Here is a 24677-nt window from a genome sequence, read left to right as displayed (position 1 = left end):
TATTATTACTTTTTTAGCTGTCTGTTTGTGTTTCCTGTTCAGGTTGACACAGGCTGCTTTAAAAAAGACCTATTTGAGCTCCAAGTCTGAACCCAGCGTTGCCCAGAACTATTTGGATTATATGATTTTAGATCCTCGCCAGTCCTCATCACTCCGCATGCAAGCCTTGCCGTTAGACCCATACACATATCTACAGGTACAGCTATTGGTGTGTGTGGGTGTGTGTGTGTGTTAAAATGCGTCTCTGCATATATATGTATGTGTACTGTATATTGTCTGAAGTGAAGGCTAGAAAGTGTGTGTGTGTGTGTGTGTGTGTGTGTGCATATACCGTATATGTACCGTCTGAAGGGAAGGTTAGAAAGTGTGTGTGTGTGAGAGAGAGAGAGAGAGAGAGAGAGACACGCACACACGCATAGAAAGAGAGAGAGACACACACAGAGAGAGAGAGAGAGAGATTTAATGTCTGTATATTGTCTGAAGTGAAAGTTAAATGTGTGTGTGTGTGAGAGAGAGAGATTTAATATGTACTGTACATTGTTTGAAGTGAAAGTTAGAAAGTGTGTGTGTGTGTGTCTCTCTCTCTCTCTGCATATATATGTACTGTATATTGTCTGAAGGGAAGGTTAGAAAGTGTGTGTGAGAGAGAGAGAGATTTAATATGTGTCTCTGTATATTGTCTGAAGTGAAAATTAGAAAATTGTGTGTGTTTTAATGTGTCTCAGCATATATATATATGTACTGTATATTGTCTGAAGGGACGGTTAGAAAGTGTGTGTGTGTGTGTTTAACATAGATTCCATGATTTAGATCCATTTGATAGGTATTATTATTATTTCCATACAGTAATAAACCCTTTATTTTCACATGAGGCTCAAGTCCTGATTGAACCACATTAGACTAACCGTCTATGATTGCTCTCTAACAGGATGACATGTCACACTCTCTGCACCCTCATGCTGGTGCAGGCTACCAGCGTCCCTCGTCTCGCTCCGGCTCACAGCAGTACCAGCGAGACCGAGACAGACAGCTTTTAGAGGAAGCCGTGTCGCTCTACCTCTCCTTTGCACAGCCTTCTTTCCACCATCGGGGGGCAGCAGGCCTCCCTGCTGCCCCTTATTACGAGGACCTGGACTTCCCACTGGATTATGGGGAGGACTACACCCTGCTGGAGCGACCCAGCTCACGCCAGCGGACCAACAAAAAGGTTTTACAGGACTACAGCTCTCTGTCAGGGCTGGACGGTGAGTGCCAATCTGTAGGCGTGTGCTCTCGATGGGGGCCAGAACGAGGCTCCGGCTGTCTTTTGTTTTCTAATTTGCCTATACGTATTTTTGCATGGGTCTGTATCGTAGGTGGAACGCCCCTTAGAAATGGCTAAATGCCGTCTCTTGTATTTGCAGCGTTTTTTTTTTGAGCTGTGTATTTGAAGCATTTCTATTTGCACAACAGAGAAGATATGAAAAAGAATCGCTTACAATTTGGGGGCGTCTGGAAGCCGTAGATCTTAAAATTTATGTACAAACCCGTAATCACAACTACAATTCAGTCATTCGACTTGAGTGTGTGTAGTTGTGTTTATAATATTTTAGCTGTGTGTGTGTTGTAGATGATACAGTGGTGCAGCTGTCTACAGTGTTGGAGAGATTTGGGGTGGATCCACGAGAGCTGAGCCCTCAAGAGTTAAACAAATTTGTCCTCCTGCTTCAGCTCCTGCAGGCAGAGGAAACCGAGAACACGGGTACAAACAAGGCAGAACGTACACACATCCCAACACAGAAACGCTGTATTTTAATATCCAATATGTCTAATATTAAAAATATTCACCATTTATTCAAATCGTTTGATGTTTACTTTGTAATAAACCACTGTCGATGAAAATATCAACAAGATGAACACGATTGTGTGATTTTGATTCTTTCTCATCATCTTGTTCTCAGATAAACAACCAGGAACGATCACGGTGAAAGAAGTATGTTCTGAAATAATACATTGCACATTTGTGATTATTATAAAATGCTATATCAAATCCCCAAAATGGCTTTCAATAGTGTTTTCATCATCTTACATTTTCAAGCTGTTGTTCAAAGTGAGATCGATCTATCTATCTATCTATCTATCTATCTATCTATCTATCTATCTATCTATCTATCTATCTATCTATCTATCTAGTTGGTTAAAATCATTTTTGAGAGTTTTATTTTTACTTTACGGGATAACTAAGAATTGGCCTTATGGGTCCTGTGTGCTTCCATAGCAACAAGTGGATGTAAAATAATAAGATTATGACTAATATCTGTAAAAAGCTGAAGCAGATTAAATTTAATTACAATGGTATTAAGCTGGTCTCTGATGCCTCCTATTTTTTTTTCTTTCAACATATTCGTTAGGTATTTTAATTATTTGATCTGTATTTTATATAAAATATAATCTTCCCATTTTATATTTATTTATATACAAGTATATTAATTATTTCCTAATATCATACATTTATCATAAAGTTTTTTTTTTTAATCGTTCTAAGAAGTAAAATACATCCTGTTGTGTTTTATCATCTCAGACGATTGTAGACAGCAGTGACAGGGTGTCGCAGAAAGGTGCCAAACCTGTGTCTCCTATAGTGACCCAGCCCACCACGCCGGGACTCCAGCTAGCCTCTACACCGCCCCCCTCTGCACCGGCTCCCGTCACTGTGGCTCAGGGGCCTGCAGCGAGCACACATGGGCCAGTGAAGGAAACAGAGCTGGAAAAGGAAAAGACCCACACAAGCCTGAAACCAGGAGCCAAGGATGGCGTGCATGTCAGAGAGGAGTATGGCTACATAGTCACAAATCAGAGGTACTTCGAAATCGTTATTCAAACTCATTTCAGCTCCTGATAGAGATGTTTATGGATTTCATAGCCTGGTTTGTTTTGGATAAATTAGGATTTTATGAGCTTAATGTAGAACAGAGCAATACTGGCTTATTGACACAGTAAAAGTTTCGAAGGTAAACCTATGAAGTTAAAATACGTTAGTCTGGCACGTGTTAACACAAACTATTATAGTGTGATGGAAAGATAGTTAAGCTATGTTTGTTAATATCAAGTAAATGCACTTCACTGGCTGGTTAAAGTGGCATTTTGACAGTAAAGGAGTCAAAATACAGGATTTGATCAGTCTCATTGAAGATGATTCATGATTCGTTCACTGTTTCCAAACTGTGTATTGAGGATGTTTTGTGTTTGTGTGATACTCAGCCCTCTGAGCCTGTACGATGGTGTGAAGCTCTTAGAAACGCTGGCAGAAAGGATTCATCTCACAACAAGCAGTTTCATCAACATCAGGTACAATGAGCACAAATGTAATCGTGTGTGTGTGTGTGTGTGTGTGTGTGTGTGTGTGTGCGCGTGTACGAGTGTGAACACATGAGTGACAAAAAAAATAGCACTGAGAATGACAAGGGAAGACAAAGTGTGGTACATTAAGTGTAATCTCAGCTGCACAGAACCCATCCATCAGCGCCGGTGTGTGTGTGTGTGTGTGTGTGTGTAGCGTGGTGGGGCCTGCACTGACGTTCAGGATCAGACAGAACTCTCTGAACCTCAGCGCAGAGGACGTGGCCAATAAAGCCGGTGAGTGACAAGCTCTCTCACTTCTGCTCACCTCTCATTCCAGTTTCAGTCTACAAGCAATTTAGCACACACCCTGACAGAAAGACAAGTGGCACGGGGAGTATCACACACTCCAGCTCAAATCATTTCAAACTTCAGCTTCTTCTCTCCAAAAACGGCAAGAACATCAAACTTACTTAAAAAAAAAAGGGAAAAAATGTCTCGTTCTGTATTAAATGCATCAAATCTTATCTCCGCTTAAGTCCATAGTCCATATGACATATCCAGAAGTGCACTTATGACATATGCAAAAAGATAGTCACAGAAAGGAAGACGACAAAAGAAGAAGAGCCAAGCACCATGAGAAGAAAGCTGTGAAAGGAAAGGACACTAGCCCTGTGTCCAAAATCATTCACTCGTTCACTACTCCCTACATAGGGAATTACTATATAGAGGACTATACAGTGAGCTCGTTGGTAAAATGAAAAAACGCTTTCGGACACTAGTCCGTCGTGCTGGTATTTACATCATTACTGTCGCACGATTAAAACGCGCCAGGTCAGTCGGCTGGTGGGTTTTCAAAATAATAAATACATGCATGTATTTTTGTGATAAATCCATATTATACTGAGCATATTTCCCACGTTAATCAATACAAAGTACCTGCATCGTTCAGGTTTTTTTTTTTTTAATCAAGGTTGAATACTTTCTTCTTTGCCGCTGCCTTTTATTAAGTCAAATTTGAGACTTTTAATTTGATTTCTTTCAGCGCGACCGCAATGCATGATGGGATATATTGCTTTGGTTAGTGACCATCAGTTGTACACTACTTTTCATGATGCATTGTGGGATACTTTGAATGCACTATATAGGGTGTAAATAATCTTCACTAAGGTTTTGGACAGCACTACGAAATGGCGTCCTCACTATATAGTGCCCTATATAGTGAGTAGGGAGCGATTTTGGACACAGGGTAAATGAACTGTCTATCACTGACTGACTTTCAGCAGGAACTTTTAGATCCATATTTAGTCATTCATACATGATTATTTACTCCATCTCTTGTAATCCCTCTCTACTACTAGGCTATCAGCTCATATACCGTGAGTAGAGAAAAACAAAATGGTGGAGTGTGTTGCTGAACCAACGGAGGATGAAATAAAAACTCTACTCAAAAACAAAACCCCAAAAAATACAAAAAAAGGGCAACAAAATATGGAATGAAAGTATTTGATGGTAAAAACACATCTTTTATTATTTTTGCAATTTGTTACATGTTCAAATTGGACCACAATGGAAATAAGTGTTTACACTTTATTGTGCTGTCTATTTATTTTAATGTGCACTATATTCTGTATTGTATTCTGTACGTTATTTTACTAAATAAAGTCATCATCTGCGAAGCGGGAATTATTTTGTCGGACGTTTTGTACACAGTTTTTATTTATCGAATTTGCAAAAAATAAAAATGCTCAGTTTGTCAAAATCGAGTGAATGTGTGTAGAATAAAACAGTTATTCCACTCAATCTCGTCGTACATGGTTTATAGCCAACTCAATGCTAGGTGCCTCGTCGACTATCAGCTCATGTACGACTCAATTTCGTGGAATAATTGTTATATTTATGACAATATACAACACGTATATGTATATTATACAATATATGACATTATGAATCAGTATTTTATATTTATCAGATATGAGGGTGATAACCGAGTGCACGTTTCACTTCTGTTTGCTCCGTAGTGGCTGAGAAGAATTTCTTGGAGGGAGAGACGGGTCTAAAGATCATTCAGACAGGAGTGGGAGAGGTGGGTGCACTTACTTCTGTCTTCTTTTCTTTTAACTTTTTATTCTCTCCGCTGAGATGATGCACTCAAACCTACTCTTTCTTCCTGACAAGTGCATGGATTGGGCGTCTTGTATGATGGCTTTGCATGATGGGTCTCTCACTTTTGGTACGTGTGTATCGCTTGGTCATGCTCGAGCCTTTAGCTTCATTATTAGAATTAAAATTATTAGCATGTATGCCATTTCATTTTAAATTAGAAATCATATATCGTAATATATATATTACTCTGTGCTTTCTGGATTCACAGTTCTCTGCTCCACTCGTGTCTCTACTGTACCCTTTTCCCGCCTAAAAATACTTTTTTTTTCCCCTGCTGCTCCTCACTTCTTCTCTCTCACTCTCTTTTTCTTCCCCTGCCATTCTCCCCTTTGCTATTCTTTTTCGGCCCTTCTCTTTTTGTTACCTCCGCCGCTGACCCCTCCTCTCAGCCTCCCCCTCGCTCTCCTTCAATCTCCCCCCACTCTTTCTCCCGTGGCCTTTGTGCTCGCCCGTGCATATTCAAGCGTTTGTCCCTCTCCATCGCTTTCACTCTCCTTTCAGTGCGTACAGCTGTTGTAGACCCTTGAATGCAGTCGAAGGTCTTTTGTTGCATCCGGCTACTCATATTTTTAATTATTCCACATTGTTCAGTCAGGGGCTATGACACTCTGCCTGCTTTGAGATGTGTAATGTATGAATGATTGTATGTATGACTGTGTGTGTGTGTGTGTGTGTGTGTGTGTGTGTGTGTATTGGGGGGGGGGGAGTCCTTCTTTTGTGTCCTATCTTTCGTTTTTTCTCTCGTCCTCTTTCTCTCTGCTTCGGTAATGAGACCTGGTTGCACCTGCTTCTTTTTTGTCTCTCCATTATTAGGGCCAAATCCTCTTCTGCACCTCCCCACCATCACCCTCTCTCTCTCTCTCTCTCTCTCTCTCTCTGTCTGTCTCTCTGCTTCATTACTGAATTGAATTAATCTACATGGTTTGTTGTTCTGCTGAGCTGCACCTCCTGCAAACCTTACTGAGATTATCCAGCAATCTTGTTAATTGTGCTGTCTGCTAAGCACAATCTGTAACACACACACACACCACACACACACACATACAAAGCACTTAACAGTTCTACTCAAGGCCTGTGTATGTGATATATTTGTCTCAGCTGTATTTAAAATGCTCTCTGTCTCACATCCAGGATGCTCCGATGCATTCTCAGCTTCATCTTATCCGCTATTATTTAAAGTTTAGGGTTGTTACAGATGTGCAGTTCAGAGTTTGTGAACTAAATACTCTTTCTTTCTCCACCATGAGACTTTCTCTCTACTCCAGTGGTTTTATTCCCCCCTCATGCTCACAGCATTAGCTGACCCCCCTTTCAGGCCTGTTCAATCGGGGGCATCAGTGTGTCGTCCCCCTCTGGCCCGTCAGTAACACGTGGAGCTGTCGCCATGGCAACACCGTTTGATGTGACATAAGTGGCGGAGGTTGAATGGAGGTGGGAGGTTACGGGGCCTTCAGCTTCATATGGGATGGACACAGCTCAGGGAGGCATGTAGGCTTCCCTCCTTTTCTCTTTCCACTGATTTCTCCTTTCTCTGAGATTCGTCCCTCAGGGTCCCTCATCTTTAAAGGTTACGCTCAGGGGCATGGCTCTCCGTGTACGACTTCTCCGCTTTGTGTAGTGTACTTTGACTTCACGCTGGCTTGTAAGTGTAAGATCCAGTGACGTGATCAGGATGGAGGAGAAGCTCCGTCCCTCTTCGCGTGTTTCTCAGGCTAGCTTGCTGCAGAAAGGCTCGAGCATACGCTCCCATGTGTGCGCTTTCACAGTCAATATTCTCCATCACTGAGGATTCAGGCGCAGGTAGGCCCTAAATTTGTCTTTTTTTTTTTTTTTTTTTAAAGTTTTCAGTTTTTTTTCCCCCCACAGTAACAATAATGTGTTGTCTAATGTGTGTGAATGCTTTGAGGAGTATCACTTGGACCGAGTGTAGAAATGACTTGCAGATCAGTGCTTTTAGTTTCATGTATAAAAGAGAAAAAGGAATGTCATTAGTGCGACAAAAATTGTGTAAGTGTGAAATAAATCATTCCCACTTGTTAAATATTTCAACGCAGATGTCTGGCTTTGTGTAAACTCAAATGCACCTGGTGTTAATTATTTCATGAAATAAAGAACAGAAATGGAGAATTCAGACTCTGAGAAAGTATTTCAACTTTACCAGCATCTCTATGGGAATGTGTAATTGTTTAATCTAAAGCGTAGACCTGGTCATGGATTTGAGTCATAAATTATTAAGAAGCCCACTGCTCCTTTCCTCTGATTTATATCACCAATTAGAGGCTGAACCACGCCTTAATGGACTGTTGATGAATGACTGATGTGTTTGTGTGGATTTTAGTGGATAGTCTGTTTGTGTAGTACGCAGGAACAGGAGTATCCTCAGATTGTGTTATGGAGATTCTAACGAACTTAATTTATTGAAAATTATATATGGGGGCTGCAAAAGTAGGTATACAGTAATGAAAAACAAAACATTAGGATTAAATGAAACCTAGCACCAGTAATTATAATACTGGAATAATCCTTACTGTATACCCAGTTTTGCAGCCCCCTGTACTGTAAATAAATAATAGAGATTAATCATGCATAGATTTGATACGTGATATCATTTTGATTTAAAAAAAAATCTAAGCACATGAACAAATTTTCCTATTCACCCAAATAGATTGTATTTATATTTTATTACAGTTATTAAAGCAAAATATTATATATATTAAACCAAATATTATATTAATTTAGTCTCCTCATGTAGTATTCTGGGTTTTTTAAAAAATATATATTTATCAGTGTGATGTGTCAGACACTGGCGCGCTTTGTGTGTGTGTGTGTGTGTGTGTGTGTGTGTGTATGAGTGAGTGTTTATTCATTTGAAATGAAACACTAGCGTTAAGAACTCGTCCTCCATCTCGAACGGTGATGTCAGGTGGATTGGTTGCTGTAGTAACCAGACAGAGCAGCATGCATGAGTGAGATGATGTAATGTGCTTGTAGTCGTTGCAGGTACACAGGAGTTGGCCGATTCTTTGTGCTTTTCGTTTAGAAATCCGCACATTGATTATCATTTATCATTTATTGATTATCGTTAATCGTTATTTCAGTTTCACTCTCAGTTAGTGTTAGTCGAGAATCTGCTCTGAGATTTGTGTGCGTTTGTAATGTGAGGAACAAGCGAGAGAGAGAGAGAGAGAGAAAGAGATTTACAACATGATTAGGTGCATTATGACAATATCATAGGATCATCTGGGCCTTTTTGCATGTTTTGGCTGCTATGCTATGCATTTTTCTTATTTTGGGAAATATACTACTTCCTGAGGCAAATCCATTTTTATATTCTGAGTCCTACTGTCTTCAGTATATTATTCGTGGTGTGGATAACACAGAAGATTTTGAAGAGTCATGCCCTGACTGCTTTTATCAGATAACAAGGCAGCACCACTGAGGCACTGAAATAAAGTTCCTCAGATTCAATAATACACCACTGAGTGAGATTTGAATGTGGCCCACACTGGATTTCTGCACCACTTTATCTATTGTGATGCAGATAGTGAAGCTCTGTGCGAACGTAACCCCTGCAATCACCCAAAAAAACACACACACCCACCCTCACACACATTTGTGTGTGTGTCCCCTTTCTATGGAGGAGGTTAAAGGGTACATTTGAGGTCAAAGGGCGTTCTGGGGGATGGTCCGGAGGTCCTGGGACCCTGCTTAATATTCTTGCACTTCTCAAGGAGCAGATGTTATCTTGTCTTGAACTTTTTGAGTGAGTAAAGTGAGCAAATGACAGGTTGGCGTGTAACTCTTGCAGAGACGGATTCTCATGTATCATGTTTAATCAACCACTAAACACCCTTTTGCCCTCCTCTATCTCCTGCCCTCTGTGACTGCGGTTTGACTCCTTTCACCCCTCTGTGCCACTGCGCTCTACTCTCCTTCGTTCCTTCTCTCTCTGCCTCTTCGTTTCTCTGCCTGGCCCTCTCGGACCCTGGGGGGCCTTTGTGCTCCTGTCCTGAACCAGCTCATTTTTCCTCGCTGGATTCTGAAAGCCTGTCACTCTTCCTTTCGAGGGCCTCTCTGGAGTAGCAGGTGAGGCGCCCCACACCCCGTCCCCTCCTCCCTTCCCCCCCTTCTCCATTGTCCCTCAGTCCAATCGCGCGCTGCCCACCCCCGCTAACCCCTTTTCCACACCCCATATCCACTCTCCGGAACATTCTTCTGCTCTTTCAAGAGAAAGGGCCGAACTCAGGGAGGGATGAAGAGGGACATAGAGCCGGGCTGAGAAACATGTGAGGTATGAGCGGAGAATAAAAAAAAAGAGGAGGGGGAAAGATGTGTGAAGAGAACTGAGAAAAGAAAAGGGGGTGAATCGGTTGGTGAATTTTGAGAAATGCTAGAAGGAGGAAAGGAGAGGGTGCCTCAGCGTTTCCGTGGTGAAGCAGAAGGATGTATTCACACTCGTCTCCCATTGCTAAAACAGTGCACTCCTAAGGCCCGCTGTGTGACGCCCTGATTTTGGATGGATGTGAGCAGCGTGTCGTTGGTCTGCAGGGAGATCGGTAAAACAGCTGCTTTACACCCATGTTCAGTTTTAGTTTCAGTTCAGTTTAATTCAGTGACTGGTGTGTGTGTGTGTGTGTGTGTGTGTGTGTGTGTGTGTGTGTGTGTGTGTGTGTGTGTGTTATGTCCATTAGGCTCAGTGATGTAAAATAAAAAAATACCAACCTCACATGAGCATGATATTTTATATTTTCCCTCCAATTTGATGTTCTTCAATGTCAGCATCAGTTATGGCCATCACACCAACTGTTGAGATTTAAGTTTTGGCACCAGGTTTATCCAGGTGTAAACTGAACTAGTGTTTCACATCTGGCCTAATTTCAGAATGTAGTTCAATCAGTCGTTCCAAATGTAAACGTACGCAGTTCATTTCATTTGTGTGCGATTTATAATTTCGGATCAGTTTTCTTTTATTAAAAAAATTAAAATTATCTTCCACAATTTTGCTTGCAAAATTCATAAACATGGGACTAAATGTTGTATACGGTACAAAATGGTTTATTTTATTCTAATCAGAGTGGAAAGGAAAAGAACAAAACAGCTTTGAAGGAGATTTTTTTTTCATGGATTGAAATTTTATATCCGTCAATAACGGGATAATACTAAAAGGAATTGAGCTGAACATTTCACTATTTTTATTTCCATATAGAGAGCAATAATTTGTCTATTCGAAAATACATTTTGTTTATTCAGAAATGGCTGCTGTTAATATCCTCATTTTTCTTCCACTCACATCTTCCCGCTCTTTTCCTGTCTCTGTCATACTCGCTTTATTCTCTCTCTCTCTCTCTCTCTCTCTTTCTCCCTGATGGCCGTTGATTACTCAGAGCTTTCTCTTGTTGCCATGGCAGCACCGGGGCCTGTTCTCCCCTGCCAAGGCTCCCAAATGCCATGGCAACATCAACAGGCAGGTTTGGAGGCTCGGGGCCCGAACCGCTTTTCCCTCCCTTTCTCATTTTCTGCCCTTTCTTCTCTTTCTCGTAAAGAAGCAACAGAATCAGAGAATAGCAGAGTGACAGTGAGTGTAAATAAGTGAGTAAGAGATCTCTGGATGATTAACTCTAGTCTTCAGGGGGAGGGACTTCCTTAATTGTTTACTTGTTAATTATGAAAAAAAAGAGGAGGGGGCAGGTAATTCTCTCTAATTATTTAAGAGTGTTGAGGAGGCCTGGCACGTGGCTATGTGTGTGTGTGTGTGTGTGTGCGCGCACACGCGTGTGTGTGTGTGTGTGTTTCTTGAGTAATTAGTCAATGATGATGGCGGTGACATCCAGCTTGTTTACACAAACAGAGAGAGAGAGACAAAAGAGCCATAGTGCGCGAGTGTGGGAGAGATTGTGTGTTAAGTGTGCCAGAGAGACCACCCAAACACACCCTCTCTCATGCCCTTTCCTCTTCTGCACTGCTGTTCCAGACATGTTCCACTAGGGCTTTGACTTCCTGGCGTGTTGGTGAATAATCACTTCATTTCTAGTGGCAAGGTTGAGTGCAAACGGCTGTTCGAACAAATAGGGTTTTTTTTAATTCCGTATGTTTCCTCTCAACTGCCACTTCATTGTTTAATTGTGCAGCATGAAACGACACACACAGATGCAGCTCAGCAGATGAATTTTAGCTTGAAATCAAAGTTGAATATTTAATTTACGATTATGAGCTTATCATTGTGCCATTTTCTCTCTTCTCTCTCTCTCTCTCTCTCTCTCTCTCTCTCTCTCATTCTTGCTTTCCCAGAGAAGCGAGGGACGCGGGCTTCCTCAGGCCACACGGATCAACGATGGCTCACGTGGCGTTGTCCTCACTGTGGTGGCCATGGCGTGTGTGTGTGTGGTGGTGTTGGTCGCTTTAGCCATTGCTGGTCTGCGTCATCATGCTCGTCAGCTGGAGTCAGGGAAGCTGGGTCTCGGCCCCGAGGCTGGCACCGAAACCCATTTTGATTACCAGGTAGGACAGCCAATCATCAGTCAGTCATGCTGCAGGCAGCAGAGTATAATAAATGAGTCTGTGTATGTATTAGAATACAGAATACATATATACATACCATTTTGAATATTATGTCACACCCTCTGGAGAAGGCAGGCATGTTTTTTTGTTTGGAGGAAGTCCTTAAACTCCCAGCTTATTAATCTTAAAGCACATTATTGAGTGACTACTATGAATTATTCATTTGCGACAGTGAAACTAATAGAAAATGTGTGTAATTATGAATTAGATATAAATGTGTGTGTGTTTATATACTACGGAGGACCAAATGTCTCCACAAGGATCATAAAATCTGACAATTTCAACCTTGTGGGGACATTTGGATGGTCCCCAGAAGGAAATTGCTGCTGTTGTGTTTTTTAAACAAAAATAAAAAAAATAAAAGAGCCAAAAAGTTTCCTTTTCATTACTGAAGTTAAGGTTAGAGTTAAGGTGCAGGCACAGCATTAATTAACTGCAATAATAATTACATCAGTGGAAGGTCCTCACAAGGATAGTGAGACAAATACGTGTGTGTGTGTGTGTGTATGTGTGTGTGCGCGCATGTGATAGGAGCTCTGTCGGCAGCACATGGCAGCCAAGTCGTCATTTAGTCGTCCAGAGCCAGGCGGACGGCGGGGGACGGATACATCTCGAGTGAGTAGTGTGTCATCTCAGTTCAGCGACGGGCCACAACACAGCCCCAGCTCTCACAGCAGCACACCGTCATGGAGCGAAGAGCCCGCCCAGTCCAACATGGACATCTCTACTGGACACATGATACTGGTACAGAGAACTCCGAACACACACACGATATTGAACGAGTTGAAGATGAGTTCAATATCATGCTAGCTGAATGGAATATATCTGATGTACCATGAAAAAAAAAAAAGCCAGCCAATATTATTATTATTATTATTATTATTATTGTTATTATTATTATTATTATTATTATTATTATTATTATTCACATTCAATGGAACAATTATAGATTTAAGAAAAAGTTAAGAGCAGACGGGTCACTTACCAATATTCAGTGCTGGTTGTGATCCAATGTAATGCCATTTTCAATTCACTGTAACAGTTTACTGTGGACGCTGCTGGCAAACAAAGAAATGCCTCTGCGCATGCGCAGCAGAAAACTTTCACAATGAATGTTCACATCAGCGCCGACGTATGACGTCATGTTGTCTTGACAACCATGCAATATCGTAAACCATATTCAACGCTCATTCTCCCTTGTGAAGAGTGACGTAATACTTGTAGGATAAGCGATATGCTAACGATATTGCATGCTATCAAACCAAATGAATGAAACCTGTTAGAAGGGAATAGAACACATGTTTTTATTCCATCGAAAAAGTGTCTTGTCTGTATAATAATATTTCATACTGCACAGCGTACTGTATTTGCTTTCTGCATCAGTAGTGATGAAATCAGGTTTTTCTTTTTTAGCTCTTCCTTGCACCTTACAGAGAGAGAGAGAGAGAGAGAGAGAGAGAGAGTCATATCACCCGGCTGCATTTACAAAATAAGCATAAACAAACTAATCATTAAAATGGATTACATACCGTTTCCTCGTTTCTCCAGGCGTACATGGAGGACCATCTGAAGAATAAAGACCGCTTGCTAAAGGAGTGGGAGGCTCTGTGCTCATACCAGGCTGAACCCAACTCTGTTTCCATCAGCCAGAGCGAGACCAACCTGGAGAAGAACCGCTACCCCGACTTTGTGCCCTGTAAGACAGATTTTTCACTTCTTCTCTGTCCTATTCTATGTCTTGTGTTTGGTATTTATGCATAACTGCAGAAACATTTAACAGTCATTCCACGAAATCGAGTCGTACATGACCTGATAGCCGACAAGGCGCGTAGCGAGTCGGCTATAAGCCATGTACGACGAGATTGAGTAGAATAACTGTTTTATTCTAACCGCATTCACTGGAGTTTGAGAAACGGAGCATTTTCATTTTATTTTTTGCAAATTCAAAAAATAAAAACTTTTATACAAAAACATCCGACAAAATAATTCCCGCTTGGAATGTAAACAAACCGGCGAAATGACAGCAGCGATTTGTGAAAAATGCTAAAATAATAATTCTTGAAAAAGAAAGAAAAGATCCGTTCTTAACATCAAATACTTTTCTTTCTTTTTTTTATTTTTTGGGGTTTTGTTTTCGAGTAGAGTTGTTATTTCGTCCTTGGTTGGTTCAGCAATACGTGCTGCCATTTTGTTTTTCTTTACTCACGGTATATGAGCTGATATCCTAGTAGTAGAGCAGCCAATCAGAGTGCACGATTACTCATATCTGGTGAATGTGGATAGAATAAACAGGGTTAGTTAAGAAAGATGAGTTAATGATGAATGTATTACAAGTTACTGGTCGTGTTGATGAAGATACTGCATGTTATTCAGTATGTGAAAAGTCAGTGTTAATAAGTGGTGTGTGTGTGACCAGATGACCATTCCCGGGTGAGGCTGAAGCCAGAGACGAACCCAGCGAGAGAGGATTACATCAATGCCAGCATTATAGTAAGAACTCGACTCTTGAAAATGTTGCTGATGTGTGACACTGAGCCAAAGGAAATAAACAAATTCTAAATAGGGGAAAAGTAAAATTTTTTCCACCCTACTAGTTAATTTAATAGCCTTGTCAGAGACCATTACCCTTTTCCTTCACAGATAGACCATGACCCACGCATGCCTGCTTACATCGCTACTCAAGGCCCCCTGCCACATACCATTGCTGACTTCTGGCAGGTCGGTAACAGTTCAGTGGTTAATAATTAACTCTCACACTGTTCTGCTCAATAACCATTTACTCGCTAAAAACAGATGGCCCGTTCGACCACTTTTCTGCTGTGTGCAGTCTTTCCTTTGACAGCGTGTGTGTGTGTGTGTGTGTGTGTGTGTGTGTGTGTGTGTGTGTGTGTGTGTGTGCGCTGTAGATGGTATGGGAGAACGGCTGCACAGTGATCGTGATGATGACTGCTCTAGTAGAGGATGGAGAACAGCAATGTGAACGTTACTGGCCTGACGAAGGATCATCTCTCTACAACATCTATGAGGTGAAAGTTCTCTCACAACCGGATCTTTCCTGGATAAGTTGAATTCGGCTAGTTACACAAAACAAAAACGCATTCTATAATCACAGCCGTGGTTGTAAAACCATGCTCCGATAGTTATTTGAATTACTCATGGAGACAAACAGCTTAAAGGAATACTTCAAGGTCCTCCACCTACCCACTGATTCTGATTACCAGATAATAATTATGGCACTTTATACAAAAGCTAGTTTACTCAAAACTCAGTTATAACGGACGTCTAAGGGCAGCTTGCTGAATTGTGTCATGGAAGGAGACACACATGAGAGAAGCTTTAACCAAAGCTGTTCTTATGTAGTTTTAAACAGTAATTCTGTGATTCAACTTACACTTTCCCTGTTTTGTGCTATCCCTGCTCCTTCACGCTGAAACCGAGGTAATTCGGTCTTTACATGTCTATGTCGAATACAGTGGTGACGCGTAAGCAGAAATTCTTCCCCCTGAAAAATTATGTATTGTAAAGCACTTACTTTAAGTGTTGCAGAAAAACATGGGACTCTCAAGGGGCACGGCACAGTTAGCAGCCCAAGATAGAGATAGATGGCGATGTCTCATTGCTGCCTTATTTCTAAACATGGACGATACGTGAATAAGTAAAAATCCTTCCTATAAATGTTTACTTACTTCCCCAACATCTGCCCTTAGACTTCCATTATGAGTGAGATTTGGTTAAATGGAGTTTTGGTTTTGTAGATTTCTCAATACAGGGAGTATTTTTTCATCTAAATACATTTTTATATACATTTTATTCCTAGACTAAATCATGTGATTAATGGTTTTCATAACCCAATGCTTCCTAGGCCCCACATTAAGAACCACTGGTGATTTTTTTTTTTTTTTTTATTTAGCTATAGCAAGGAAATTGCAGCTTACTATTATCAAAGTTATTATTTTTTTCATTGAGTTCTTATAATTATTGTTTTGTTTGACTGGTTTCTTGAATTTGAATATGTTTAATCCAAATTACCTCAAAAACTCATCAGCTTATAAATGTCAGGTTGGACCTAATGTGTTCTATCGATGGAAAGTTCAAGAACAGAAATAGCTATGGATTCAATAAATAAACAAAATATAATAACTGACATTTATATTATGTTCAAAAACTAAATCTGTTTCAAGGTGGGGCTCGGGAATCTGAAATATAATAATAATAATAATAATAATAATAATAATAATAATAATGTGTTGCCAGGCAAAACAAACCTCGTCTGGTAGCACTTATGATGAATATGAAGGAAGATATCACAAAAAAAAAAAATAGGTACCCTATGGGTCCATGTGGCTACTGCTTATAAATAAAATTTTCTGATACCATGTCCATACAGTAAATATAGCATATATATTTACTCTGAGGCACAAAAATGAAGCGTAATCCAAAAATGAACAATTTAAAAATCACAGAAGTAAAATATACCGTGTCTGTACTTTATATTATTCTACTCTTACCTCTTACAGTTTTCAAAACTGAAACCTCCGAACCGAGGCTGACATACGCACACTGTCGCCATGACCAAAACTCTTATTTCCTGGAAAAGGCCCGGCGCTAGAGCTCACTGGAACGCACTTTCTCTCTGTAATAAGCATAAACGTGTCTGAAAGCTATTTCTTTAGTCTAGTCCATTTATTTCGAATGGTGAACTGAATTGTATACACTCACTGGCCATTTTAATCAGAACACGGGTAGTTTGGACTTCAGCGGGCAAAATTCCACCACATTGTTTTAAGCAGGGGTTCGGGGGCGGCAGCCACCATATTATCAATGATAAATAACGAAAAGCTTACCTTGTTCTAATATACGTCGAAGTCATCAAAACTGGTGTTTGTCTGTGCTTTGGGATTGGTTGTTTGAGGGTTAGGGTTAGCGTGACTTTTTGCGTATTTTAGTGCCTGCTAAAGTGCAGTAGTCCCTGGAACATGTGTATGCGCAGGCGCAGTGCCATTCTGGTGATCCACATGCGCAGTGTGCGATTGTTACACTCTTACATACAAGTGTATGAAGCAGTAGCCGCAAAAACTTTGACGATGACCCCCAAAATGTTGGAGGTTCTATTTGAGACCAATGCCTAGCTATACTGAAAGTTTCATGAAGACTGCTCCAGTTGTTTTCCCGTAATATCGTTAACAAAAAAACAAAGATACGAACAAACAAACCCGACTGAAAACAATACCTCACTCCCTGGTGGACTCTGTCCCAGGTGAGGTAATAATAATAATATGGACAAACTATTGAACATCATGGATGACGCCAGTCACCCTCTGCACACCGTCATCAGCAACCAGAGGAGCCTGTTCAGTGACAGAATGCTCCTTCCCAAGTGCAGGATGAACAGACTCAAAAACTCCTTTGTCCCTCACACCATCAGACTGTACAACTCCTCTCTGGGGGGGAGGAGGGATAACAGGAGGACAGAGGATGGGAAGGAGCAGTAGCCTAGCCTAGCCTAACAATAAGCAATACCGGACAATGTGCAATATAATGTGCAATATAATGTGCAATATCTTTCCTGCTCCCCCCCCCACACATACACACACTTACCCTAACCCCACTTCCCCCAACCCCACTTCCCCCCTCCCCCATATCTTATTCTTTTATATTTGTATATGTAAATACTTAATTTATTTTAATTTATCTAGAAGTCTTTCTCTATTTCTTTTCTCTGTTTATCTGTAATGATGCTGCTGGAATCTTAATTTCCCTGAGGGAACCCGCCCAAAGGGATCAATAAAGTTTTATCTAATCTAATCTAATAATAATAATAACTTTATTAATTCATCTTGGAAAAAAATATACGATGAATTTAGAACAAAAACCAACTAAGTTGTAGAAATACGTATTCTAAAAAAAGATAAAAGTTTGACTATGTCCGGTTGTTTTGAAGGTGACGTGCTCTTGGGATAAAAGACTTCTTATGTCTTTCAGTTCCTGATAATGGTATTGCGAGACAACTTTATTTCCTCAGTGCGTACTTGTGGGCCGCCATTCTTGGAAAGAACACGTGATTTGGATGGTTAGGATCCTTTATGATTCTTTCAAGCTTACATACGGTCACCTCATCTCTTCGTTCCTCCAGACTTGCAAGACTTGTCTTCGAGATGTCAATTATAGCCGTACAGCGATCCTGCACTTGTTGTATTTCCTCTGCAAGGTATTTCAGGATGCCGCTCCAGACCTGCAATGCGTACTCTAGCACTGGACGAATCTTACTGCAGTAAACAGTGATCCCCACATCCTTAGGTAGATTAGCCTTCCTGCATTCGCGTAGGTAGTGTAACCTTTTGTTAGCTTTCTTAATTATTTCATTAACATGGTGGTTCCAGTGCAGATCCTGTTGTTGCCAAACACTTAAAGGAGAACTGAAATCATTTTTAAACTTGCTTTATTTCTTAATGAACGTGTTATTCAATTACGTTTTCGGTTTTAGTAACCTTATATCGTGACTTGTATTGGCAACTAATTGCAATTAAATATTATACTCATCGGCCTATTCAGTTTTTAGCCATGTTGAATTTAGTTCGTTTGGTCCACGGCAGGCGTCGCTTATCCGCGTGATCTTCACCAGACTTGTGTGAGACTTCGAAACGTCAAGTGTCAGCCAAATGTCAGTGCCGCCATTTTGAAAACTGTTTTCCAAACGAAATATTGCACAAAAACAAGTTTAAATGATGATTACTGCCTACTTTTTTCAAACTTTCCTGATCGCTATCAAAACTTCCAGCTTGATTACATCAGCATTCTAAAGAGGGCGCGCATGTCTTTTGACAACCCGTGTCCGAAATCGCTCCCTACTCACTATATAGTGGGGACACTATTATATAAAAAAATTTTGATTTAATAAAAGGCAGCAGCAAAGAAGAAAGTATTCAGCCTTGATTTAAAAAAAAAACTGAAAGATGCAGGTACTCTGTGTTTATTAATGTAGGAAATGCGCTCAGTATAATATGGATTTATCACAAAAATATATGCATGTATTTATTATTTTGAAAACCCACCAGCTGCCTGATCTGACACGTTTTAATTGTGCGACAGCAATGACGTAAATACCAGTGCGATGGACTAGTGTCCGAAAGTATTTATTTTTTTCATTTTACCAATGAGTTCACTATATAGTCCTCTATATAGTAATTCCCTATATAGGGAGTAGGGAGTAGTGAATGAGTGAGCGATTTCGGACACAGGGAACGTTGGCAGATGTTGGTCGCTTTAATTTCCGCTGTACATTTTACTTCTGTCCTACGATGTTTCGCACAGGTCTCAACAAATCTCGTTTACGGCCGTCGCTTTGACATATGGACTGATATATTACAGAGCATATTTCAAACACTCATAACTTGCTATAGCAGTGACAAAATAGTGATCAAAAATGCATTCCTATATTTAATAAAATGAGAAATAGAATTTTGATAGTAAAAAAAATTGCCTTCAGTTCTCCTTTAAGAGTTTAAACGTTGAGACCCTTTCGATGGCAACACTTCCTATGTACAGGTTGTCAGGCTGGGTGGACGCCTGGTTGAAGGATATCCACATCTTTCGTTTTCTTGCTGTTGAGAACCATTGGCAAGATGGCAACTTGACCGCACGATATTTTATAGGAAAAGAAGTTCCAGGCGACGAAAAGTTAGAGAACATCTGCAATAAACCATTTGTTTAACCTCAACCAGTGTAGTTATAGAGTTCGTTAGATACGTACATCATTTGAGCGATCATGATTGAGGTCACATTGGTTTCTGTAATCATCTATCTTCCAGCTAAGATAGTATACATCAACCGTAGCTTTGCAAGATATTTGGGTGTGGCAGCACCAGATGGTTTTCATAGCTCTCACTGGACATCCCTGTGACTCTCAGGTGAACCTGGTGTCCGAGCACATCTGGTGTAAGGACTTCCTGGTGCGTAGTTTCTACTTGAAGAATGTGCAGACACAGGAGACACGCACACTGACCCAGTTCCACCTGCTCAGCTGGCCTGCAAACGGCATCCCCAGCTCCACACGCCCCCTTCTGGACTTCCGCAGGTACTGTTACAGCACCACTGGACACACAAGTGCATCCTGTTATGGTGAACTGGTGAACGTTTTAAGTCAATCCTTGCTTCTCCCCCCCACCCCACCTCTCCTTCCTTATCTGAGTCCTGTTTCAGCGTTGCTGAAACCCTGCAAAGAAAGATCTCACTTTATTGCCCATGTGCTTGGGGTTACTCCTGGGTTTTGCTCCTGTTCTTTTCCATCTCTCTCTCTCTCTCTCTCTCTTTCTCTGATGGAGGTTGGTGGGCTCCTGACCGTTGCACACCTCCCAGTGTCATTTTTGTGGTTTGCAGCTAGTAGTCTCGGTCCAGTTGCATAGTCACAAAAATGATCATTGGTAGGTGTGAGTGCAGCAGGAACAAGGCTGAAAGGATGCTCCATCGCCTCTCCCTCATTTTCCTCCTCTTCCTCTCTCCTCTAAACGTGGCAGCTGTGACATCTGTGTTCTCCATCTCTTCTAGACACCACACTTTCATCTTACAGATAGCATATTGCATTAAAAAAAACATCTAGCATGTATTTTTATGTGATGAATGACTTCATGGCCAATCCATTTTAATCCTGCTTTTTTGCCTGGTCGATTCTCTTTCAGGAAAGTGAATAAGTGCTACAGAGGCCGATCCTGCCCAATCATTGTGCACTGCAGGTAAACAAATGCAACACCAAGCTGAAGCTCAAGAGGGCACAAGACCCCTAAGAACCCTAATGCCTTATCGTTATAGTCGTATCTCTTGCATAAAATGTGTTGTCAGGGTTAAAATGACTCGTGTCTTTCTTTTATTACTAACATCAATATTTAGTGTCAATATTTTGACAATATTCATGAACTCAGTTCAGGTTTTTTTTTTTAAACTTTCTTTTTAACATGGTAGGTAATATTTAAACCACCCCTCCTTTTTTTTTTTAAAGGTTTTATATACTAATAAGAAGCACTAAGCTTCATACCTATATGTATGATGATGGAAAATTTAATTTATCGTTATTATTTTGGTAAATTTGAACCAAATGGTGATCATAGTGGCAGTCCAATTACTTCCGTCTCTTATTTATACTCTCACATGTTCACACACTTTTGGAGGATCCCTAAACACACAAAAAGCTTTTGTGACTTCATTTTCATCAATATTGTTTATAATTAAGTTATTCCACGAAATCGAGTCGTACATGAGCTGATCGCCGACGAGGCGCATAACACCGAGTTGGCTATAAGCCATGTACGATGAGATTGAGTGGAATAACTGTTTTATTCTATCCACATTTACTGGATTTTGAGAAACAGCATTTTTAGTTTTAGTTTTTGCAAATTCACAGCACAGTGGTGTAGTGGTTCACATAGAAGCAAGAAGGTTCTGGGTTCGAGCCCAGCAGCCGACAGGGGCTTTTCTGTGTGGCGTTTGCATGTTCTCCCCATGTCTGTATGGGTTTCCTCTGGGTGCTCCGGTTTCCCCCACAGTCCAAAGACATGCAGGTTAGGTTAACTGGTGACTCTAAATTGACCGTAGGTGTGAATGTGAGTGTGAATGGTTGTCTGTGTCTATGTGTCAGCCCTGCGATGACCTGGTGACTTGTCCAGGGTGTACCCCGCCTCTCGCCCGTAGTCAGCTGGGATAGGCTCCAGCTTGCCCGCGACCCTGCACAGGATAGACAGTTAAAGATGATGGAAATTGATCATTTTGGTGAATTCGATAAATAAAAAAATTATACAAAACGTCCGACAAAATCATTTCCTCTTAGGCGGACTTCTTAAAAACTTATCTGTGGCTGCACGAATTGACTTTAGTGGTGGTGTTTTTGGTAAAAAAGTGCCGTCTTGCCGAGGTATAGAATAGCTTTAGGCATTTATTTAATTCTTCCTTCCTTGGACATTTCAGTTCTGTAATTTTCAAACAACTTCTTTGAACTTTTGAACCAGTCTAAAAAAAAAAAATCAACAAGTTTTAATGCTTAAAGAATGTAAACAAAGCCCTGAAATGACAGTAGCAATTTGTGTAAAATGCTATGATTATTCTTGACAAAAAAAAAAAAGTTCTTACCATCAAATACTTTCATTCCATATTTTGTTGCTTTGTTTTTGGTTTTTTTTGTATTTTGGGGGGTTTTGTTTTCGAGTAGTTTTTATTTGGTTCAGCAACACGTTCCGCCATTGTGTTTTTCTCTACTCACGGTATATGAGCTGATAGCCTAGTAGTAGAGTAGCCAATCAGAGTGTGCGATTGCTCATATCCAGTGAATGTGGATAGAATAATGTTTATCATCACATAGATGATTTAAGCAAGCTAGATAGATATATTACTATAAAATCTAAAAAGTGATGGTTATTCGGACATAACATTGCTGAACAGAACAAAATGAGGTTAAGACCTGTGATGGTAATCATTTATTTTGTGATCCCTTGCAGTGATGGGACTGGAAGAACTGGGACTTACATTCTCATTGACATGGTCTTGAACCGCATGGCGAAAGGTACGTAGGCAGTATAACTCATACTCTAAACACTGAAATTTTCCTTCTTGTATGTCAGCGAGGCTTACTGGGTGTCGCTGTGGTTGTAGGCGTTAAAGAGATTGATATTGCTGCAACACTGGAGCACATTCGTGACCAGAGACCCAGTATGGTGCGCACCAAGGTACACAAGTCACTGGAGCACGGCTGCGAGTTTATATTGTATATGAACATGTAGGCTGTGTATAAGCGTCTCCTTAAAAGCTAGTACTTGTGTAGACTAATATGAACGTGTGTGTGGATGTATAATATGTTTTTCTGTCTGTATAGGACCAGTTTGAGTTTGCCCTCACAGCTGTGGCAGAGGAAGTGAATGCCATCCTGAAAGCCCTCCCACAGTGAGCCATTCTGCAGCGTGGCTCTCCGTTCGTATGCGTCCTGCCCTCTCCTCTCACACACACAAGTCATTACATAGACTGAACCAAGCTTGAGAAACTTTAGAATGCATTTTTAACCATGGCCTTATTCATTTAAGAGCAAGGAAGGCTCCATGAAATTTGCGCCACTGTGTATGCAGTATGATGGTCAGAGATGAATGTGTGCATCAGTCATAGCTGGCTAAAAGGTCAGATTAAACATTACATAAGCTTCAGGTACTGATACAAATGGACCCAACATCAGCATGGCAAATATGAGCATATCTGTTTTTTCCTGCCAATAAATACAATAATATCATCACGCCATCATCAGAACACATTTAGTCCTTTTCAGGCAAACATGGTGATTATATGTATACACAGTACTAAACCCTGAACACTCCTTTTGGAGTGTAATTTACTGCCTGGTTCGTGTTTCACAGCGCAAAGTATAATCCTCATCACTCAATGTGCTCGCTTCTTGTGTTCTTTCTGACTTGTGGATACCTTCTGTCATGTGATTATTGTAAATAATTCATTGAGGAGTCTATTTGTTTATTCCTGTAGCAAATGTGTGGAAAAATTATATATAAAAAAAAATATATGACTATAATTTTTACAATGTTCTGAATTAAATGTGGTCTGGTGCAGCAGCATGTCATGTGAAGTATTGATGATGTCGTCCCGTCAGTGCTGACTTTAAGGTTATGCACTCTGATGTTACGGTTTCTATAGTAACAACTCATTCACAGAGGTTTATATGGCTGATGCTATTTAAAGGTGACGTATTATACCCCTTTTCCACAAGTTGAAACCGTTCCCTGGGGTCTTGATTATATCTGTGACGTGCTTTGGTCAAAATACCACAAGGATAAATCACCACAGCACGTTCTCGCCCTGTCGAAACGGACGATTCGAGTGCCTGTTCCTTTAAATGATAAATGAGCCAATGCTCATCCTACCCCCGTCTTCTGCCAGCCAAGCACTCAGGTAACACTTTCTTCATGAATATTCATTCGCAAAGGCAGTTCTAAAGCTATGAATAGCGATACTCAGATGAGAGGGCGGTATAATTCTAATGATCTCCCCTTGTGACAGTAGAAAGACGAGCCAAATCTCAATGGCTACTCGATGCATGCGTTTTCTAAAACACGTGGCCCAAAAGAAACCGACCAGGTCGTCTTCTCATCTCATCTCATTATCTCAAGCCGCTTTATCCTTCTACAGGGTCGCAGGCAAGCTGCAGCCTATCCCAGCTGACTACGGGCGAAAGGCTGGGTACACCCTGGACAAGTCGCCAGGTCATCACAGGGCTGACACATAGACACAGACAACCATTCACACTCACATTCACACCTACGGCCAATTTAGAGTCACCAGTTAACCTAACCTGCATGTCTTTGGACTGTGGGGGAAACCGGAGCACCCGGAGGAAACCCACACGGACACGGGGAGAACATGCAAACTCCACACCGAAAGGCCCTCGCCAGCCCCGGGGCTCGAACCCAGGACCTTCTTGCTGTGAGGCGACAGCGCTAACCACTACACCACCGTGCCGCCCCCAGGTCGTCTTATGTCAGAGATTGCGTTTTGATAAGGGTTCCAGATACGCAAACGAATGTGCACAAGCACTGAGAAAGCAAATTTTTCACAATATGTCCCCTTTAAGAAAGATGTATAATCTCTATGTAACT

The 24677-nt window shown here is 40.9% G+C and overlaps 1 protein-coding gene across 1 annotated transcript in view; it reads left to right on the top strand.

Moving 5' to 3' along the window:
* ptprna (protein tyrosine phosphatase receptor type Na) overlaps positions 1-23555 on the top strand; it is a 38408-nt gene extending 14853 nt beyond the window's left edge. The window contains exons 5-23 of the mRNA XM_060930191.1: positions 43-196; positions 929-1244; positions 1610-1741; positions 1941-1972; positions 2561-2838; positions 3241-3327; positions 3536-3615; positions 5340-5404; positions 11773-11982; positions 12574-12786; positions 13591-13738; positions 14459-14532; positions 14683-14760; positions 14949-15068; positions 19950-20116; positions 20718-20771; positions 22524-22588; positions 22678-22751; positions 22898-23555. Coding sequence (XP_060786174.1) covers positions 43-196; positions 929-1244; positions 1610-1741; positions 1941-1972; positions 2561-2838; positions 3241-3327; positions 3536-3615; positions 5340-5404; positions 11773-11982; positions 12574-12786; positions 13591-13738; positions 14459-14532; positions 14683-14760; positions 14949-15068; positions 19950-20116; positions 20718-20771; positions 22524-22588; positions 22678-22751; positions 22898-22969 — 2419 coding nt within the window. The 3' untranslated portion in view covers positions 22970-23555. The remainder of the gene's footprint in view (positions 1-42; positions 197-928; positions 1245-1609; positions 1742-1940; positions 1973-2560; positions 2839-3240; positions 3328-3535; positions 3616-5339; positions 5405-11772; positions 11983-12573; positions 12787-13590; positions 13739-14458; positions 14533-14682; positions 14761-14948; positions 15069-19949; positions 20117-20717; positions 20772-22523; positions 22589-22677; positions 22752-22897) is intronic.
* Positions 23556-24677: the final 1122 nt, after the last annotated feature.

Source organism: Neoarius graeffei, chromosome 9 (assembly GCF_027579695.1).
Source record: "Neoarius graeffei isolate fNeoGra1 chromosome 9, fNeoGra1.pri, whole genome shotgun sequence".
Taxonomy (NCBI): Eukaryota; Metazoa; Chordata; class Actinopteri; order Siluriformes; family Ariidae; genus Neoarius; species Neoarius graeffei.
The sequence above is the reverse complement of the archived record's forward strand: the minus strand, read 5'-3'. Positions and strand labels throughout refer to the sequence as shown.